The sequence below is a fragment of the Giraffa tippelskirchi genome, chromosome 13 (genome assembly GCF_054371585.1).
Source record: "Giraffa tippelskirchi isolate mGirTip1 chromosome 13, T2T-mGirTip1v1.2.pri, whole genome shotgun sequence".
NCBI classification, from domain to species: domain Eukaryota; kingdom Metazoa; phylum Chordata; class Mammalia; order Artiodactyla; family Giraffidae; genus Giraffa; species Giraffa tippelskirchi.
In genome coordinates, this window is record NC_137287.1 from 37,456,022 (window position 1) to 37,475,683 (window position 19,662).

General features: G+C 58.3%; 1 protein-coding gene across 12 annotated transcripts in view; it reads right to left on the reverse strand.

Annotated features, from left to right (window-relative positions):
* The window catches only part of MGRN1 (mahogunin ring finger 1), a 35,267-nt gene that overhangs the window by 7,255 nt on the left and 8,350 nt on the right, over positions 1-19,662 (reverse strand). For 3 of the 12 annotated variants that reach the window (XR_014072687.1, XM_081554854.1, XM_081554858.1), the window contains exons 2-12: positions 15,995-16,113; positions 14,519-14,607; positions 13,750-13,896; positions 12,992-13,109; positions 8,997-9,063; positions 8,552-8,601; positions 6,913-6,960; positions 5,619-5,687; positions 4,885-5,044; positions 3,055-3,164; positions 886-951 (exon numbers count right to left, since the gene is read on the reverse strand). Coding sequence is in view for 10 of the 12 variants with exons in the window: in XM_081554854.1 (XP_081410980.1) it covers positions 886-951; positions 3,055-3,164; positions 4,885-5,044; positions 5,619-5,687; positions 6,913-6,960; positions 8,552-8,601; positions 8,997-9,063; positions 12,992-13,109; positions 13,750-13,896; positions 14,519-14,607; positions 15,995-16,113 (1,043 nt within the window). In the remaining 2 variants the exon portion in view is untranslated. Of the gene's footprint in view, positions 1-885; positions 952-3,054; positions 3,165-4,884; positions 5,045-5,618; positions 5,688-6,912; positions 6,961-8,551; positions 8,631-8,938; positions 9,064-12,991; positions 13,110-13,749; positions 13,938-14,448; positions 14,608-15,994; positions 16,114-19,662 lie in introns of all 12 variants that reach the window. The other 9 variants (XR_014072688.1, XM_081554857.1, XM_081554859.1 and 6 more) reach the window with 5 other exon arrangements.

Genomic DNA, 19,662 nt, shown 5'->3' on the forward strand with positions numbered 1-19,662 from the left:
GAGGATCCAACCAACGGGCTAAGTTCAGGGCTAGAGGCAAAGGGGGTGGGAGGCCAGGCGCCGGGGATGTTAGTTGGGCCTCTGGAGCTGCGGGTGGGACGGCCGCCTGCCGTCAGCTTGTGAGTGAGGTAAAGGGCAGCGCGCTCTCCTCGGAAGCCCTGCTTGCCCTGCTGACCTACAGGAGGTGACAGGGTGACCCTGGGGGCCAGGGGTGGGGGGGCAGAGGAGCCGGCTGGGGCTTCCTGTCCTCAGCAGGCACCTCTGGGCCACCTGGGACCACGGCGCCGGCATCTGCTCCCAGGCTGCCTGCAGGTGCAAGTTATTACACTGATCTCCCTCACCCCTTGGAACAGGGAGAAGAAAAGGAAATCCCTGTGCCTAAGCTGACCCTCGGGGACCCCGACTCTCTGCCTTTTACCAAGGGGGGGGTCCAGGCAGAGGCCCGGCCCGGCCACCACTCACTAGCTGACCCCGCCTGTCCCCGCCCCGAGATGCAGGGAAAACAAGAGAAATATGAGTGTCGGCCCGCAGAGCAGGGGTGGAGGGCGAGCAAGCGTGAGGGGCATTTGCAACAAGAGCGGCAGCCTTAGTTCCACCTCCGACATCATTCCACTGCCAGCAAGAAAAAAAAGGGAAACAGGGCATTCGGGAGGAAGCAGAGCTGGCGAGAGGGGTGCCCGGGGCTTCGTGCCGACAGACCTTGTGTTCTGCTTGTTCCACAAAACTCCCTTCCTGGGCGGGCACGCTGGGACTGGGGAGAGTGGGTCTGACAGGTTAAAGGAACTGGACACATTGGCCTGGGATGAAAGTGCTTCCCCGTTCCTGTCACTGTGCAGTCATCAGGGCACGGGGCAGAGACGAAGCCACGGGGCCAGACACACTTACTGTTTCCCTTTTAGGTTTCTTGCTGGCCAGTGAGGTGGGGTGCGACTTTGATTTTTTAAAGGGACACTGTCAAGATAAAAATCATAGGTTTTACTGCTGCCACCCCCCGTGCGGTGCCGAGCTGGCTGGACGGGGTCTCCCTGGCCTGCTGGCCTCCGGGCGGGCTGGGAGCCAGCGCTTTGCAAACTCTACCAGCCTCTGAGCTGCGGGGACCTGGCTGAGCACAGGTTCTACCTTGGGGCCTGGGTAGGCTGGGCCTGCGCATCCTCTTGACACTGGAGGATCCGGTCCCTGTCCCCAGCAGCCACTCCTGGTCTGGGCCACACCCCCCCCACCGCTGAGCAGCAGGTCCTGGCTGGGGCAGGCATGACAGTGGCCAAGCACTCCCCACGAGGGGGCCCGGCTGGGCACACAGAAGGGACCTGGAGGCCCCAACACAGCCTGGTCGACTCATTGCCAAGCCTGACTCCTAAAGATGGAGTTAAAGCCCCCGATCGCTCCATTCGGTGCTGATCTTAAGATTCACTGCAAAAAATGGCTCACGTGGGCTCTGGTGCTTCGTGAAAACTGCTCATGCAGGGAATGTGGTGGAGAATGAGAGCCACTTACTTGGGATCATAACCTCTAGAGAAGGTGGCGCTGGCCCTTGGGAGCGTGCGAGGTTAACCATCCATGCCCTGGGCTGCCCTGCACTGTGGGAGGCGCCTTGGCCCTCCGGACGAGAGGGACAAACACGGGAGGGTCCCACCTGACCCTCGGACACCAGGGCAGAAACCGGGAGTGGCGGCAATAAGAACCCACTGCCCGAGCCCACCCTCCATGGAGCAGCCAGACTCCTGCCTCGGGGTGGGAACCTCAGCACTGTTCTCTCCACCAGAAACACGGGCGGTGCTGGAGAAAGTGCCCACTGCTCTGAAATCAAATCCACCGTTAAATAGCCGAGGGCCTGGTTTCCAAGCTGGAAGCCCTGGTGCTCATGGGCCTTGTGGGATCAACAGCATGGCTGGCCCAGGAGAAGCGAAGAAGATGGGCAGCCCCCCTCAAGAGGCATCCTTGCCCGTGATCCAGGGGCACACGGCACCTTCAGATATTGAAAGAGAAGCCAGAAAGCTGTCTCTGGGAGGATTCTCAGACTTAAACACTGGCCCAGTTCTCAAACACTGGGGCAGAACTCGTCACACCTGCTGGCCCAGGGCAGGTACCATCTGTGGGGATGCCAGGCCAGGCGGCATTGACTCATCTCCCTTTCAGAGCGTTGGTAGGGCCTCTGAGAATCACGAGATCCAAACAACTCAATCGAGAGCCAAGAAAACAGGCTCACAGGCCAACAATGCTCGAAGCCAGCGGGGACCCGAGAACTGGGCCTGCCCCACGTCTGTCCTCCATCTTCTGCCCCTCTGCCCATCTCGGCGACCCCTGAACCCCTGCCCCGTCTGTGTCTCTCTCCACATTCCTTCTGCTTCTCCGCCTGCCCTTCTCTCAGCACCTCCCTGTCGACCTTCATCCTCATCTGCCTATGTCTCTGCATTTCTGTGTCTCTCTTCCTCCCCATCTCTCTCAAGGTCCCTGAAGCCTGATCTAACTCCCCTTGTCTGCTGCAACAAGGTCTGACCCATGGTTCCTCGGGAGCAGGTGTGGTGGATGGCTGCGGGTGCCCTCCTGTGTGCCTGGGCAGGGGCTAGGAGGGCAGGGAGCAGGCGAGGACGCACCACTGCCGCCCTTTGGAGGAGAACTCCCTTCCTAAGAGCACACGATGCTCCTGGCTGTCTGGTGTGGTGGAGCAGAGGTGACTGACACCACGACTCAGACTCAACCGAAGGTCACCTGAGTCTCAGAACCTTGCTATTGTCAGAAGCAACGTCCTCATGGTGGCCGGCGCTCACCGGGCTGGGCCAACCCCCCAACTCAGCCTCACCGCTGCCCCCTGGGACCAGGCAGGTGAGCCAGGGGCCCCAAGAGCTGGCAGATGGGGGTGCTGGCCAGACAGTCTGGGTCTTGGCTGGGCACGGCCCTAAGGGCAGAGCCTGGGCAGCCCCTGCTGACCGACCAGCCCCACCAGGAGCCCTCTCAATCCGAACTTGAGGGCGGGCCTGTACGGTGGGTGGGGCTTCTTCCAGGCCCCACCCCCCGCCCTCTCCAGCTCCGACACAGAAAGGAAGAAGCACTTACAGAATGTTCGTCGTGGTCCATGCTCTGGGCCAAAACGGGGCTGAAGGAGATGGGGGACAGGGCCCCCGGCTTCTTGCGTACCGCCCGGATCTGCAGAAGAGCCCGGAACGCTGCGGGGGAGGGATGGGTTCAGGTTAGGTGGGGGCAGCACCCTGAGACCCTTCCGAGTTTCGGGGACCTTGACGACCGCCCACCCCACAGTGATCCCAGGAGAGGCCCTGGTTGAGGTTAAAGGAGAAAAAAAAGAAAAGAAGGGAAAGAATATAAGTAGATTCCTCCCAGTAGAAAGCCAGAGGCTCAAGGGAAACATGCCACCTTCTTGGAATCGAATAGTAAGAATGACTTCCTAAAGACCATGATTCTCAGACACTGAGGAATTTCACTTAGTCCAATACAGCTGATGAAATAGATGACCACCATTCTATTTTAGTTTTCAGGAGGATGAAGCATGTGTTTTGTGAAGAGTATGGTAGTCATGAAATAATACTTGTTATTGAAATCGAAACAGAAATGATTTAATCACAACAAAGGCCTTCAAATGCCCTGCCTTGTTCTCCTTTGACTGTATATACAAACAACTGAACACCATTAAGCTGGAACGCAGTTCACTAAAAACAAAAGTAAATCCAACTGGGAAACAAAGTAAAATGACATGTTGTTAATAGGATTTACTGAATGTAAGTTAGGTTTTTGAATATGCTAAATGATTCCATAGGGCAAAAAGCATTTAGTTACAAAGATCAATTTGCATTAAAAAAAAACAAGCTAGACTTTGTTTTTTACCAGGCCTTGGGGCACCAGCTTGTGGGATCTCAGTCCCCACCAGGGATTAAACCTGGGTCACAGCAATGAAAGCCTGGAGCTCTAACCACTAGGCAACCAGGGAACTCCCTGAGCTTTGCTATTTGTAAATCACACTTTCTTTTTCTCTGCCAGGGTTTCCCAAGGCCATGAATATTGATTAACTGGTCTGAAGCATGATTTTAAGGTAGCTATAAACTATCCAACAAAAGAGCTTTCCAGTAAACAGTCACCAACCAAAGAATTAAACACAACAACAAAGACATGTTTTTACGAACTGAATTTCAAATCTACCGATGCATTGCTTCTGAAAGCAACAATACACCTGACAGCCATCTATGACTGGAAAAAAAAAAAGCCACCCTTTATTTATTCAGAGAAAATGTCCCGCAGCAGCCACAGGAGGGCATCCTCACTGCCCACACCCAGCACCCACTGGGACCAGGCCAGGACCCCGGAGCCACCAGCAGGACCCACGCCCTGAGGAGGTCCTGAGGATGCTCATTCTCTGCCAGAGGATGGATGTTTTCCTCAGAATTAGGCCTGATGTGACAACTTTTTCCAGATGCTCCAGGAAACCAAATTTAACTCTGATCATTTACACTCAGCACACTTTCCACTTTATTGTCATCTTATCAGACTCACTTGAAAAGACTCTGATGCTGGGAAAGATTGAAAGCGGAAGGAGAAGGGGACAACAGAGAATGAGATGGTTGGATGGCATCACCGACTCCATGGACATGAGTTTGAGTAAGCTCCAGGAGTTGGTGATGGACAGGGAAGCCTGGCATGCTGCAGTCCATGGGGTCGCAAAGAGTTGGACACAACTGAGCGACTGAACTGAACTGAACGGCTCCGAGTCCGTCCCACATACTCTTTGAGGAGAGGCTCTGAGTCGCTGATTGCGTCTGTGCAGCTCCCTGCACACATGGGCCGCCAGTCCCTCCTGGACCGGGTCTGACCTCCCCCAGAGGTGCTGGCCGTGACCGCAGGGACCCTGCCTGTGCCCCCTCCGCCCATCCCACTCACGCAGCCGGCAGATCGGGCAGTTGCTGGCCTGGTAGCGCAGCGTGTCCGCACACGAGTTGCAGAGGCAGAGGTGGCGGCAGGGCAGGATCAGCGTGTCCCGCAGGTCAGACAGGCACACCACGCACTCGTTGCTGTTGTCACTGTTCTCCTCGTCCGAGGGCTGAGGGGACACGAGGCGCCCAGGGTTGGTGGCTCCTGTGGTCAGAGGTTGGGGGCTGGGGGCCTTTCCCCCGGGCGCTGCGGGGGCCAAGGGAAGCCCCCGGCGGCAGAGGAAGGTCATGGAGGAGCAGGACGCCCCCCCCAATCACCCCCGAAATCGAGAGAACTCAGGTATGTTCCCCACAATTGAGGGGGGCTGTGCCCGGGCTCTGTGGGCCGCCAGGCTCCTCTCACGCGAGCTGAGCCGCTGCTGTGAGCGGGGAAAGGCCAGGGCCGCCTGGGCGAGGTCTAGGGGCGGGAGTGGGCCCGGCGTACCAGGCTGCCCTGACAGCCGGAGCCCAGTGATGGTAAAGGGGCAGCATATTTGCTGGGAGAAGGACAAAACGTCCCACAGACTCTGCTAACTCAAGAATGAAGGAAAAGCAATGGAGCCTGGGGTCCTGGGGGCCTCCAGGGGAAGGCACCGCAGGGCCTTGGCCAGGATGGGGCCCCCAGGCAGGTCACCACCTCTGAGCAGCCAGGGGAGCACAGGGAGTACGCTGGCCTGGACCGCCCGCGGGGCTGCGAGCACGCACCTTGGTCTCCTGGTTGTTCTTGTTCTCGATGCCATAGATCTCCTGCAGCAGGTAGCTAACCCGGTCCACCTGGAGGGCAGAGTGGCCTCTGGGCACCCGCCCCCCCGAAGGGCTTCTCTGCACCCCCCAGCCTGACACCCCTCCTAGGGGCCAGGCTCAGGTCCTGGGGGCAGGCGTGGGCGTCTACTCTGTCGAACACCCCCCACTCCAGGGAGCAGGCACTGCTGGAGACAGGCAGGGCGAAGTGCCCACAGGAAGCATGGACACTGGGCTCAGCCAGGTCCTGCCCAGCCCGGAGGGCGTGGAGCCAAGCTCTTCTGGGCCCGGTGACCACACCTTCTGCTCACGCTATCAGGCCCAACCCCACAGGAAAACGACTCCGGACCCTTCTATCACACACCCCCCCACCAGACTGATCAGAGTCAGACCTCAAGCTGACTATATTTCAAAGTGGTCTGAGTTGCTGCATTTCCCACCACTCACAGACCACAAAGACTCTCCTGAGAGCCATGGTGTGCCGCCTGAAACCCATGCCTCTGGGGTCTCCTGCCCTCCGGCCACCTCCAGGCGTTGGCCCTGCCAGGGTTCTCTCAAGCCCTCTTAAAAAACTGAGCACCGCCAGCCCCAGGCTGTGGTTGACACGCCTGAGCAGCAGTACACAAGGGCAAACTGATCATCGTAGCCCTGGAGACAGAACCCATCCAGGCCCAGTTAAACCAGCCTCCAGGCTCGGCTCAGGGGACTCTGGCCTCTAAATCCTCACAGAGAGCACGGAAGCAGGAGGCCGTGATTCTTCCTGGGGCTGGAACATGGAATTACTGACTGCAAAGAAAGGCTGTACTGGTCTACAGCTCCCATGGGTGCCAAGAGATTCCATCCTTCCCTTAAACATGGATCAAATCGATTCAAGTCTTTATTCAACACAGAGGTCATTTCAGCAAGTTGGAAGGAAGAAGACTGCAGTGTTTATTTCTTAATTTCTTTCTTCCTTCCCTCCCTCCCTTCTCTCCATTCACATGTTCAGCTAACGTTTACGTAACGCTAAGTTTAAGCTGGACAAGACTCAGGGCTACAGTGGTCAACGCAGGTACGTGGTGGGTATGCAGGACACACAGACACATCCAGTGACCCTGACCTTGACTTCTGGAGCCCAGGGCCCACTGCAGTGGTGTCACCAGCTAATTCTGCAGCAGCCATGGTGGCCTTGCAGAATAACCCACAGAGACCACAGGGTCACGTGTGTGCACGAGTCTCAAATCAAAAGGGCTCCCGGCGTTCCCTCTGACAGACTTACGATTTGCTTCTGCTTTAAAGGCTTCACGGAGAAGCTGCCGTCCATGTGCTGCGGGGGAGAAAGACCCAGAGATTAACTCGGCCATGCTCAGGCCCACCCTCGGTCAACCCATGTCCCCGGCTGAAAAAAGGAAGGACCCCATGAAGACGCGAGAGTCAGGCCAGGGATTCTCAAATCAGCCCTCTGACCTGGCTTCGAAACTACCAGGAGAATCTTCTAAATATACCGCCACCTGGGTTCCACCCTGATCGACAAAACCCAACTCTCCCTGGGTAGTTAGTGCTCAAGTAGGCTCAAATTCACCACCATCAGCCTAGTCCCGATGACGGACAGGTGCCTCCCTAGGGGCGAGAAGCAGCACTTGGACTGCAAGAACTAAGGCGGGTGGCTCCCGCCCTCAGAAAACCTGGTCTAATCGCGAAGACAGCAGGAGGACATCACACGCCCGCGTCTGCAGGAAAGCCCAAAGCTCTGAGAACCGTGAGGACAAACGGGTCAGGTGGGAGCTGGGGAGGCACACCGCTCTGAGCCCAGTTAACCAATCACAGAGCCTGATCTGAGCTCCTGCTCCCCAAACACCCCTTCTGAGTCCGAGACCAGCACCCGGCCTTTTCTGTAAGGCTGGTAGGTTCTGAGCGAAGTTTCTAGTATACTGCACCCCCAAAATTAGGCCGTTTCTCATGGGGCTCTAGACGCAAAGCACAGAATGGGACGTCTGCCAGCGACGGCACCTCACCGGCCAGCGCAGGCACCTCACTGGCCAGCGCACATGGATGGGTAAGCAGCCACCGTCCCCTCTGATGAGGCCAGCCCGGGGAGTGCAGCCAGGGGCCCAGAGAGGGAGAGGCCACCCCTGACCCCCCCCAGAGGGGCCTCAGGCCGGCTGACCGACCCCGAGGGCATCGGCAAAGGCCCAGATCACAGGGAGGAGCTGGGCTCCCACGGGAGGCTCTTGGGGCTGCATACGCACAGGCTGAGGGACCAGGGTCCCGCGGGACATGCAGAGGTCAGAGGCCGGTGTCTTAGTGGGGTCCTTCCTCAGCCACCTGGGCCACAGGCTGATGCTGAAACTGGCCCAGGGCTGGCCGATGTCCACTGGGAGACGGGGGTCGGCCATGGCCTCTGCAAACAGGGGCCACACCCCACGACTTCGAGCAGAGCTCTCAGTGAGCAGGCACCCTGTCCCAAGACAGCCAGGCCCTCGCTCACTGCGTGGACAGATACACGGAATTGCCTGGCCCCCAGGAACAACAGGGCTGGCGAGAGGACCATTCTGAGACCCCAAGACTCCCTCGTGCAGAGTCAGCAGTGAGGCTGACTGTAAGTACCCCACCACATACTGAACACGTGAACAGCCAGGGCCTGGGCACTGGGGTCTGGGTGGGAAGAAAGGGGCAAACACCTAAGCTCAAACACACATAACACTAGTAAGTGAATCCTTCAGTGTAAATGGTGTCTTTCTATGCGGGGCACCCCCAACTCGGGGCCCCCAGGAGGGCATGGGCCTCCGTCTAGGGCCATGCCAGGCAGACAACAGACCCTCAGCCACCCCACCAGCATTCACTGGGTGCTTACTGTGTGCAGGACATGACAGTAAATGAGAGGTCAGCAGGGCAGTAAGGGGCAGGACGGGACTTACCTTTTCAAAGGCAGCCAAGAGCACGTGGGCGTGGCCGGTCACTTCCACGACTGCCCGGGAGAGAGGAGGGTGGTCAGAGCTGGCCTCCGCCGCCCCGGCCCCAGCCCCAGCCCTGGGCTTCTTCTCTCCGGACGGCGCTTCCCCAGCTCACAGCCTGCACGTGGAGCCCACCCTGCTGGGGCCCACGGCAGCGGTCAGCGTGGTCAAGGTGCTGATGGCTTTCGCCGCTCCCCCACGGGGTGGACGCCAGCACCGCTGGCCTGTCTGCCCTGCGCTCCGCCCCGGGGTCAGCACTGCCCGCGGGCGACAGGGCACCTGGAACCCTCAGCCTGCTGAGCCACGTGTTCTTGGACTGAACCACCACCACCCCCCCGCCCTGCCCCCGACAGATGGGGTGAGAAGGTTCTCGTGCCTGGAAGGGGTGTTGAGGGGAGACACCACTCACCGTCCCCTTCGTCCACCACAGCCTGGATGACCACTGGGAACACGCCCCGGTCCAGGTCAAAATTCAGCTGAGGAGGGAAGGAGGGGACAGTGGTCAGAGCGAGCTGGGTAGAGCAAGTGTTGTGAGCGGGGTTGGGGGGGAGTGGAGGCGACGGGGCCAAAGCATGTACAGACGCCCAACAGAGTAAAAGGGCATGCTTGTGTTCTGCATGTAACTCGGGGTCGCTGGGGATGTACCCGCCACCTTTTCCAGAATGTCCTCACCCGCCCTCCCCGGGACCTCCACGCTGCCTGCGCGCGGCCCCAACCACCGTCCTCCCCCACAATGGTCCGAAAACACAAGCGGGGGTCAGCCCCCTGCGGCGGGCGCCCCCACACAGCCGCGTCGTCACAGCGCAGCCGCCGCCCAGCGAGGCCCGGCCAGGCCGCGCCGTCTCCTCCACCTGCTCACAGATGCAGGGCTGCGTGGGGCGGCCTCTGCCTGACCCTGCTCAGTGAACCTCCAGGCACTGGGTGCCGTGGCGACCCCGCGTCTAAGCCTGGGAAGAACAGCTCCCCGCCTGGCCCCAGCAGAGACGGACGCATAGTGGAGGAGCCCATGTGGCTGTCTGGGCTCACGGAGGAGGCTCCTCTTGCCGTCCCTCCCCTCCAGCTTCAACCGCCTGCCACCCCCGCTGCCCTCCGGCTGTGGGCCACGCTCCGCCCACGTGTCCACCCGGTGCAGCCCATGTCTGCAGCCGGTGGGGCCTCACACGGCGCCCGCGGGGCGTCACACAGAGCCCACAGGGCAGAGGCGCTCGGCAAACACACCTGCCTCAGGGGGGTGCCCGGCGGGTCCCCAGCTGCGGGGGGCGGGGGGAGCCAGGGCTGGGACGGGGTAGACAGCATGGCTGGGTTCAGGTATGGCTCTGCAACCCGAGCCTCTGGTCCCGGTCCTGACCCAAAGACTGTGAGCTGGGAGGGCACACGGGCCACGGCTGGAGAATGGCACGTCCCCCGAGCACCATGGGACACAGGCCAGGACCACACACCTCCCCTTATCTCAGGAGCCAGCTGAGAGTGCGGTCAGCTCAGCAGGGGCACACCCGTCCTGACAACATGGGACCTGGCACACTGCCATCCAGCTTTTCATGATCGATGCCACTAAGTTCCTGATTTTCTTAAGCCAGACTGAGGTGCTTCTGCCACTTGTGAACAAAGAAGTCCTGACAGAGACCCGGCTTTGAAGGCCCCTGCAGCCTCCCTGGTGCTCCCATGAGCACTCAGTGCCAGGAGCGCGGGGCAGCACCCATCACAGGACAAATGTCCAACAAATGGACCCTGCAAACCCCGAGGGTGACTACACTGGCTGACCCGGGGCTGAGCCAGGGGACTGGGGTGGCGGCGACAGGGCACTTCAACCCCACCGCCCCCCAGAAACAGGGACCTGGTAGGGTCCCCAGGGAGTGTGGGCACCCAGAGAGCAAGGACCACCTCCCCGGAAACTCCTGCTTCCCAGAGTTCAGCACGAGCCAGAGCCAGGCATCGGGAGAGGACACAGACATCCGCCCACCCAGAGGGTCTGCGGGAAATGGTTCTTTCCTTAAAATTCTTTTTTGTCATGCCACACGGCATGTGGCATCTTAGTTCCCTGACCAGGGATGGAACCTGCACCCCCCTGCGGTGGAAGCATAGAGTCTTAACCACTGGACCACCAGGGAAGTCCCGGGAGATGCAGATTTTTAATGCAGGGGGCGAGGCTTTCTTAGGGAAAATGGGGGCCAGGTGAGGAGCTGGAGCAGCAATGAAGGCCAGAGGGAATCCCACTAGGCTCTGCTGTCACAGAGGAGCCACCGGACAAGGGTCTGCGAGCCCCAGGCCAGGCGGACGCGGGGAAATGGGGGAAGGCGAGGGGTAGGGGAGGAGGGGAACACGGCTGTGACTGAAATAAACGGAGGCCCATGAGGGGCTGGTGGGGAAACTTTGAAGAAGCCCCGCCAGCCACAAGGAGACCTGCAGGTACCGACTTGGAAAGACCACAACGTGGTGCAGGAATAAAAGAAAATGACACACGTGCGTGGCAGGGGGCCACGTGGGGAATCTATGCCTTCCTCTTAATTTTGTTGTGAACCTAAAATCACTCTAAAAAGCCTTTAAAAAGCAAACTAAAATAAAGATAAATGAAAACACACATCTAAAGACTTGCGTGCAGATATTCACAGCAGCATTATTCATGATAGGCAAAAGGTGGAAACAACCCAAATATCCATCAGCTGTGAATGGATAAACAAAACAAGGTCGCGTCCATCCGCCGGGATGTTATTTGGTCACACAAAGGGATGAAGTACTGATACGTGCTACAATGTGGATACAATGTGGACAAGCCTTGAAAACGTGATGCTGAATGACAGAAGCCAGACAGGAAAGGCCACATTGTGTACAACTGCGTTTATGAGAAATGTCCAGGACAGACAAATCTGAAGAGACAGAAAATGGACAAGTGGTTGCCAGGGGCTGGAGGAGGAATGAAGCGGGACTGCTAATGAGCAGAGGGTTTCCCTTGGGGGTGACGATCATGTTCTGGAGCTAATAAGGCAGAGACGATAGCCACACAAGTCTGTGAAAACAGTAAATTCCACCCAACTGTACACAGGCTTCCCAGGTGGCGCTAGTGGTAAAGAACCCGCCTGCCAATGCAGGAGATGTAGAGAGATGCAGGTTCGATCCCTGGCGGGGAAGACCCCCTGGAGGAGGGCATGAACATCCAGCGTTCTTGCCTGGAGAATCACAGAGGAGCCTGGCGGTCTACAGTCCACGGCAAAGAGTTGGACACGAGTGAAGCAACTTAGCATGCATTAATATTGTTATAATCTTTAAATAAGCAAATCTGGGCAAAAATGGCTTAAAAAAGGGAGGACGGCCAGGTTTCTGATGCCACAGTGCTCGCCGCCGAGGGGACATCTGGCTGCATCTGGAGGCACTTTCAGTGTCGCTATTGCAACAAGGCACGCTCCTGACACCCGGCGAGTAGGGGCCAGGAATGGTGTCCCCACAAGGACCCAAATGTCAACAGCACCAAGGCTGAGAAACCCCGGCACAAAGGAGAAGCCAGGTTTGGTGCCAGAGTATCTGTCATGTCCCTAACACCTGCCGACGCCCTGTTCCACGCCCTCAGTGGGCAAGGATGTCATGCCAGGACGTGACAGCATGGCTCTGTTCCCCATACAGCCTAACTTCCGGAACCTTCTATTTATGGCAGAGCTGAGCCGTTTCCTAGCTACAGTGATGACTGATGAAATTTCCACTTAAAAATAATACACGTAACAGAGGGAGGCATGGGCGTGACTGCGAGTGGGCGCAGGGCTTCCCTCCGGGTGATGAGAATGTCCCAGAACTGCCCGACGGTCATGCCCTGTGAGCCCACTGTGTGTCACTGACGTAAGTCTATGCTGTGTGTATTTTATCACAGTAAAAAATACGTGCAAGGGGCCCAGCCCGGCAGTCCAGTGGTTAAGACTCTGCACTTCCAATGAAGGGGGCACAGGTTCAATCCCTGGTCAGGGAACTAAGATTAAGATCCCACATACTGCACTCCACGAGCAAACCAAACAAACAAAAAAACCACATGTAAGAAAAACTGAGCAGATTTCAAGAACATGTCAGCTGAGTTAATAATCAGAAAAGGAGAGATGGGGCTAGGGTCCCAGGATAACAGTGCTGGACAGGTCAAGTGTCCACGCCCTGGACCCACTAGGCCACACGCTGACAAGTCAGGGATATGGATTCCCTGACGCCCCGAGGGAAGGAAGGGGGCAAACCTGGGAAGCACCCAAGGCCGGCCTGGTACGGAGCCTCTAACGGCCGCAATCACCCGGTCCAGGCACCCGGCGGGGCATGAGACCCCAGTCAGCAGCCACAGCCGACGCTTGTCGATCACCGAGGAATCTGAGCAACAGGCCACTGCACTGGGCCCCTGTCAGGGGCAGGAATGCGGGGTCCAGCTGGGAGGCGCGTTACCTCGTCGTCCTTCCACTCCGAGAAGTCGATCTTGAAGGACGGCAGGGAGAACTGCTGGCTCACGCCCCGCTTGTAGTGGACGGTCTCGGATTGCAGGGCCGGGCTCCTGGGGCTGTACCTGAGGGGGCAGCACGGGAGAGGACGGTGAGACGCACCGCCGTGTCCCCGAGCCTGCACCCGCCTGGTGCCTGCTGCCTCTCCGGTCGGGGCTGCACCTCTGCATGCAGCTTTCATGGTTTGTGCACTTTTCTGAATGAATAGGGGACAAAAAATGCACAGTGACCCCCGTCCCCTGCCTCATGCTCATTTCTGGCCACCCGCCCCCTACCCGCCTCCCTCCGGCCCACCCACACCCACTGTCCCCAGGGCCTCACTCCCTCCCCAGGACAAAGGACACTCCCGAGGGTCTTGGTACGTCTGCTCTGAGACTGGCCTGGGGGTGGGGGCAGGGGCAGGGGGCTGCTGTTACGTGATCAGGGACTCAAAGCCTGGGCTCTCAGAGCACTGACCACTCCGCCCTCAACCACATCTGGCCTCCGAGGGGACTTCTCCAGCAGGATGGGGCGGGGGGTACGTGTCTGCTGTTCTTGCCGGGGTCTGGCCCTGCAGCCTGGAGGCAGCCCTGCCGTGGTCCTGCTGAAGCTGCAGACTTCAGACTCTCGGGGCCAGCAGGACCCTTATTTCCAATAAAACCTCAAACAGCTAGAGCACAGGACACAGAACAGAGTGCCTGGGCCCCGAGCCACGGGGGGACTCACGCTGCAGTCCCGTTCAGAAACTCCTCCACCGCCTGGCAGTAGACGGTGATAGCCACCCGGGCATCGGCATCGAAGGTGAACTCCAGGCTGTAGAGGACTCGGGGCTTCTCGCCGTCCCCAGTGGGGCTGTCGGCACCGTCCTTGTACCTGCGGGGACGCGGAGGGACAGGGCAGGTGAGGGGCCCCGCCTCCAGGGCGTCCCCACCCTGCAGGGGACAGGACTCCCCTCCCTGGGGGGCCTGGAAGCAGGGGTCCCCCTTTCGGGGAACGCGGAGGCCATGCCGTATTTGGACAACGAAGCCCAGCGTCGCAGGGTCCCCCATCCCTTGCCTCCTGCCCTGGACAGGTAGACTGACACGTCCTCATGGTTTGGGTACAGCCCCGGCGCCTCTGGTCTCCCAGGTTGGAGGCAGTTCCTCAGGCCCCCGAGGTCTGTGCTACATCGCCCAGCACAGTGGGGGCATCCTGTGAGCTGTGGGGTGCTGAGCAGCACCCCAATTCCTGCTTGCCAGGGGCCGGCAGGACCACCCCCCACCACCCACAGCTGTGACAACTAAGACTGTGCCCAGGCCTGGCCCATGGCCCCGGGGCACAGTCGCCAGTTGCGACCCTGGGTTACAGGCTGCAGCCCCACAGGCTGAACCCGGCAGCCCTGCCCCACCCTCAGCTGGGCAGCTGATTCCAGGCCTGATTTTGCACGCGGGCGGGCAGCTGGGAACCACTCTCTCCCAAGCGTAGGGTGCCCCTGGGGTGGGGCAGGGGAGCCCACCTCACAAGCCTGAGGGAGTCTTTGCGGATGTTCACCAGGCTCCTCAGTGTCTTCACCGGCTCGTGGGGCGCGGGTGTGACGTAAGGGAACTAGGAGGGAAAGAGAATTGCAGGTGACTCCCAGGGCTCAGCAGAGGACAGAACACAGGGCTTCATCAAGGGGACGGTCACAACCCTGCCTGGTCAACCCCAGGCCCTCGCACTGACCACAGGACAGCACCACCCTCATCCGCATCCGAGGAAACCACAGGTGACGCGGCCAGCACGGGGCACAGTTGGGACCAGAACCGCCCAGAGGTTTCTGGGTCCCCAGTTCCGGGAAGGACCCTCCGCTGAGCTCCTGGGGCAGAGGTTAAGGCTGGGGCCAGGACAATGGTCAGTACAGATTCTAGTAGGGACATGTGCTCACACACACACACACACACGCTGTAAAACTGGCAGTCTCTGGAAGGCGTGGGAGTGAGGTCAGTCTTGGTGACAACACAGAGTCTTGGGAAACGCTGTCACTGGGAAGCCAGCATTTCTGCATTAACGCAGGTGATGCTACAGTGGTCTCGAGATGAAAGTCTCATGGGACAACAGGTCTGCAGGACGCCTGCGGGCCAGGCCCTGAGTCAGAGCCAAGGCTGCAGAGACACAGAAGGTGGGTCTTGCCTGCTGTCATGGACGCAGGAGGATGGGCAGCTCAGTGGGTCGTGGAGGCCCCGCCAGCTCTGAGAGTAGGGGGCCGGCGCTCTGGGTCCCCCTCACCCCCATCGGTTAAAAGAATCAAGACTTAGTGTCAACCACAAGTTGGCTCCATGGCTAAAACAGCCTGGAGACCCCTGGCCCAGGGGACGCCGCCCACCAGGCCCACAACTCTGCAGCCTTAGGGGCTGAGTCATGACTCCTGAGAGAGGGCCCCCACCTGACACCCCCCCAGTACCGGGGACCATCATCTCAGGATGCAAAACCCAGGGCAGGTCCCTGCTCAGTAACCCCCCATGGCCCTCTTTCTCTCGCTTTCTACTCTCCATCCATCGAACATTCCCTTCTTTATCGTCTGTACCCCTCGCGCTAAACGGGGCAGGGTCTGTCCCCTGCCTCCAGCCCCTGGGAGAGTCCTAGGCACAGGGCAGGTGCCACAAGAAGTCACTTCTCTGGGGACTCGTGGGGGCAAACTTGCAGAAATGGTGCTGGCCGTTTTTCTGCGTTTTTGTTTGGATCTCGTCTCTCGCTCACTGCTCCACGGAATGTGGATGAAAAAAATACAGTCACCCGTGGGGCCTGGGATGAAACCCAGAGACTGGACGTGCCAGGTTCAGGGATGGCTGCTCTGTCCCCCAGGGACCCACCCTCGGCTGTGCGGCCTCCAGGGGGCCCAGGCTTCACGCACACATCTCGGTGGCACCTCTGTCCCGTGGAGAAGACTTGGTGCCCGCTGGCAGCCGGCAGCCTCACCACCACCGCCCACATTCCCAGCCCCCCTGAGACCCACCTGGACTGGGCGATTGCCCAGGAAGTTCAGGTCCATGTTCTCTCCAAAGAGGTAACCTTCAGGGTGAGGGGTGTCGAATTTCTCACCTCCCATGAAAAAGTGCGATGCGAAGTAGTTTCCTGGAGAAAAAAGGAGACACGGCTGTAGATGATGAGCCCCAGCACAGCCCATTGGGAGCATCTCGCTGCTGAGCAGCTCCGCCTGAGAGGGCCCGGCTCCAAATAGGGCCTCAGCCCCTCCAATGGCCCGCACGGCCCTCCTCGCTCAGGGACTCATCCTGCTCCAACACCACTTCCTTCTGCAGCAGGTTGAGCTCTGTGCCCGGCAAGGACATGTCCCAGCCCCAATCCCTGGCACGTGTGTGCCTGACCTTGTATGGAGATACGTGCAGATGTAAATAAGTTCAGAAGAGGTCAGACAGGACAGGGGTCCTAAACCCAGAGATACCGGTCTCTAAGAGAAAGAGGGAGAGGTGGACACAGACACACAGAGAGGCGGAGGCCCTGTGAGGACGGAGCAGAGACTGGAGTGAGGCAGCCACAAGGCAAGGAAGCCTGGAGCTGCCGGAAGCTGGGGTGGGGAGGAAGGTGCCTTCTGCAGAGCCTTCAGAAAAAATCAACCCTGTGGACACTTGATTTTGGATCTGTGGACTCCAGAGCAGTGAGCATAAATTCTGCTGTTTTAAATCACATGGTCTGAGGCACCTCATTACAGCAGCCATAGGAAACAAGTGGGCTTCCCTGGTGGCTTAGACGGTAAAGAATCTCCTGCAGTGCAGGAGACCCGGGTTCAATCCCTGGGTCAGGAGATGACAACCTACTCCAGTATTCTTGCCTGGAGAATCCGGTGGACAGAGGAGCTGGGCGGGCTGCAATCCATGGGGCCGCAAAGAGTCGGACCTGACTAAATGACTAACACACACACACACAAACACCCCGGAAACGAGTACACCTTCTCTGACCCCCAAACTAAGTCAGCGCTCCCCTCCACCTCAAATCTGAACCCCAAGGACCTTTTTCACCTCGGTACTGACCACAGTATAAATTGTGTGGATCTGAGTTATCTCATTTCTACCCAACTCCCTACAGGAGACCTAAGGCTATATATCCCTGGAACACCTAACCACTAAATCCATATTTCTTATAAAAATAGACCCTCGGACATGGGTCAGCTTCAAAGGACTGAGCTCACAGTCTCACTGGGGAAAGGCTGGAAGTACCACCTCTCCCAAGCTCTCTGATCGGATACCTGCCCACTGTCCCCCTTCTCTCTCTGGCACAGAGAAAGGCAGGGTGACCACAGGACCCTGTGGATTCTGTGAGCCAGAGGTAATTCTGGGCCCTCGGGCTCTGCTGGGTGCCCTGCGTGGATCCCAGTGTCCCTCCTAAGAAATGCAGCCTTGGTTACGGGGGACACAGCCAAGGCTGCCTAGGCCAGAAGTCTCAGAACCAGGAGTCCAGCCTGGTGGCTCCAGCCTGTAGGGGACACAGCCAGGACGTATGAGGCCACGGTGTACTCCCAGCCCATGTGTGGACCAGGAACCAGAGTAAACCGCGGTAAGAGAAAAAGAATACAGAGGTGACAAGTTAAATAAATATAACACCCCTGATTTTATGGAACATCACATGCATGTGCTCAGTCACTCATCATGTCCAACTCTTTGTGACCCCATGGACTCTAGCCCACCAGGCTCCTCTGTCCACAGAAGTCTCCAGGCAAGAATATTGGACTGAGTTGTCATTTCCTTCTCCAGGGGATCTTCCCGACCCAGGGACAGAACCCAGGTCTCCTGCATTCCTACCAACAATGTAAGAAGGTTCCCTTTTCTCCACACCCTCTCCAGCCTTTGTTGTTATAACAACTATGTGTGAAAGTCGCTCAGTCAGCGTCTGATTTTGCGACCCCATGGACTATATAGTTCATGGAATTCAACTTCATCAACTATAGAATATCAACTGTACTTTTTAAAATTATGGCTAAAACAAATCCAGGCCTCTGTCCCCTCTCTGCTGCGCGGCTGAGGGACACTTGGCCTCAGACGGCTCGCCCTATCTCTGCCCGAGGGACTCAGACTCTGCCCAACTTACGGGCGTCCCAGTGACCTGGATGACAAACAGATGAACGGCCACCAAAACAGAGACCCAGAGCGCCCTTCCCAGGAGGCTCCCGGCACCTTTGTGCTCAGCTGTTTTCCTTTACACATGTCAGGCGTGGAAGGACAGGTCATGTGTAAAGCCTATTCGTGTTCACTATCTTCCAGGATGAGGAAAATCATGGCTGTATCCATGACAACCCGTGGACGCGGGCAGCGGACTTCTGGGGTTCCTTTCTGTGTTGTGTGTTCACTTTCACATGTCTGGCTGTACACACGTGTGTGACCATCATTTACAAATGAAAATTGGAAACATTCTAGTTTCTTAAACGAACTAACCCTGCTAAGGAGCTAGGTGCCAGGACATGCAAAGATCTCCCTGCGATCAGAGTCAAAAGGTGAAGTGCTGGTGAGCATGGAGAGTGAGCCTGACTCAAGTGGAATGAAAGGGTTGTGCAGGATCCACACCAAACAGTCAGGCATCTTCAAGGAGGTGCAGAGAGTGGGAACGTAAACCACACCCTCAATGTTCTCCACAAAACATCGGCTGGGCACCCAGAGTGCTATCAAAACCCGAGTTTACCAAGAGACCAGAGTCTGAGACCCCACTGCAGAGTGAATGTTCATGTCCCCCCCCCGAATTCATATGTTGAAACCCAAGCCCCAAGTGATGATGTCAGGACGTGGGGCCTTCGGGAGGTGATCGTGTCATGAAGACGGAGCTCTGATGAACGGGCAGTGCCCTTGTAAACGAGGCCCCACAGAGCCCCCCACCCCTCCTGCCATGCGGGGACACAGAAGGCGGCCGTCTGTGAACCAGGAAGAGGGCCCCCCAGACAAGCAATCTGCTAGTACACCGTGTTCCAGCAGCCCCAGGGGACGAGGACAAATTCCGCCCCCCTCCCCGCCAGGCCAGAGCGTCCAGATGTCTGGACCCACGTGTGAGTGGGCGTGCTCAGCTGCTTAGTCTTAGACTTTCCAAAGGTCACCTCATTAATATAAACTCGAGTGTGGTTGCAAAGGGTCTGTTAAGAAGATTAAAAGACACCCATTACACAGTATCACTCTTCCCCGAGGAAAGTCCAAGGGTTTGAGGAATTCTGCGCCAGAAACGGATGAAGAATAAATGTGTATTTCTTATTACAAATCATGATGCCCCTGCCAGATGAACTGTGATATGGACTGAGATACCTGGGAGCCCTGCTAAGAAACACAGCTGCCCTGGAACCTGGGAGGCCAGGTGTGGGCTTCACTCAGCCGCCCGGGTGTCTGTTCCACTCGGACAGAGGAGAGCAGGAAAGGCGAGAAGCCTGGGAACGGTCCATCCGTTCCCCTGGCCGAAAATCCTTTTCGCTTTACCACCGCACAGAAGTTCCTGGCTTGCTGACATCCACTGCCGACAGGCCCCAGCCGGGGCTGCCCCCCAGGGGTCAGGACAGCACCGTCCGCAGAGAGGGCTGAACGTGGAAAGCCTCTCCAGGCCCATGAGATCACCCACCAGGTGGGAGATAGTCCCTTGGGCTACGAGCCTGTGCCCCAAAACTCAGAGGCACCGGAACCCCGGGGCCCACCCGCC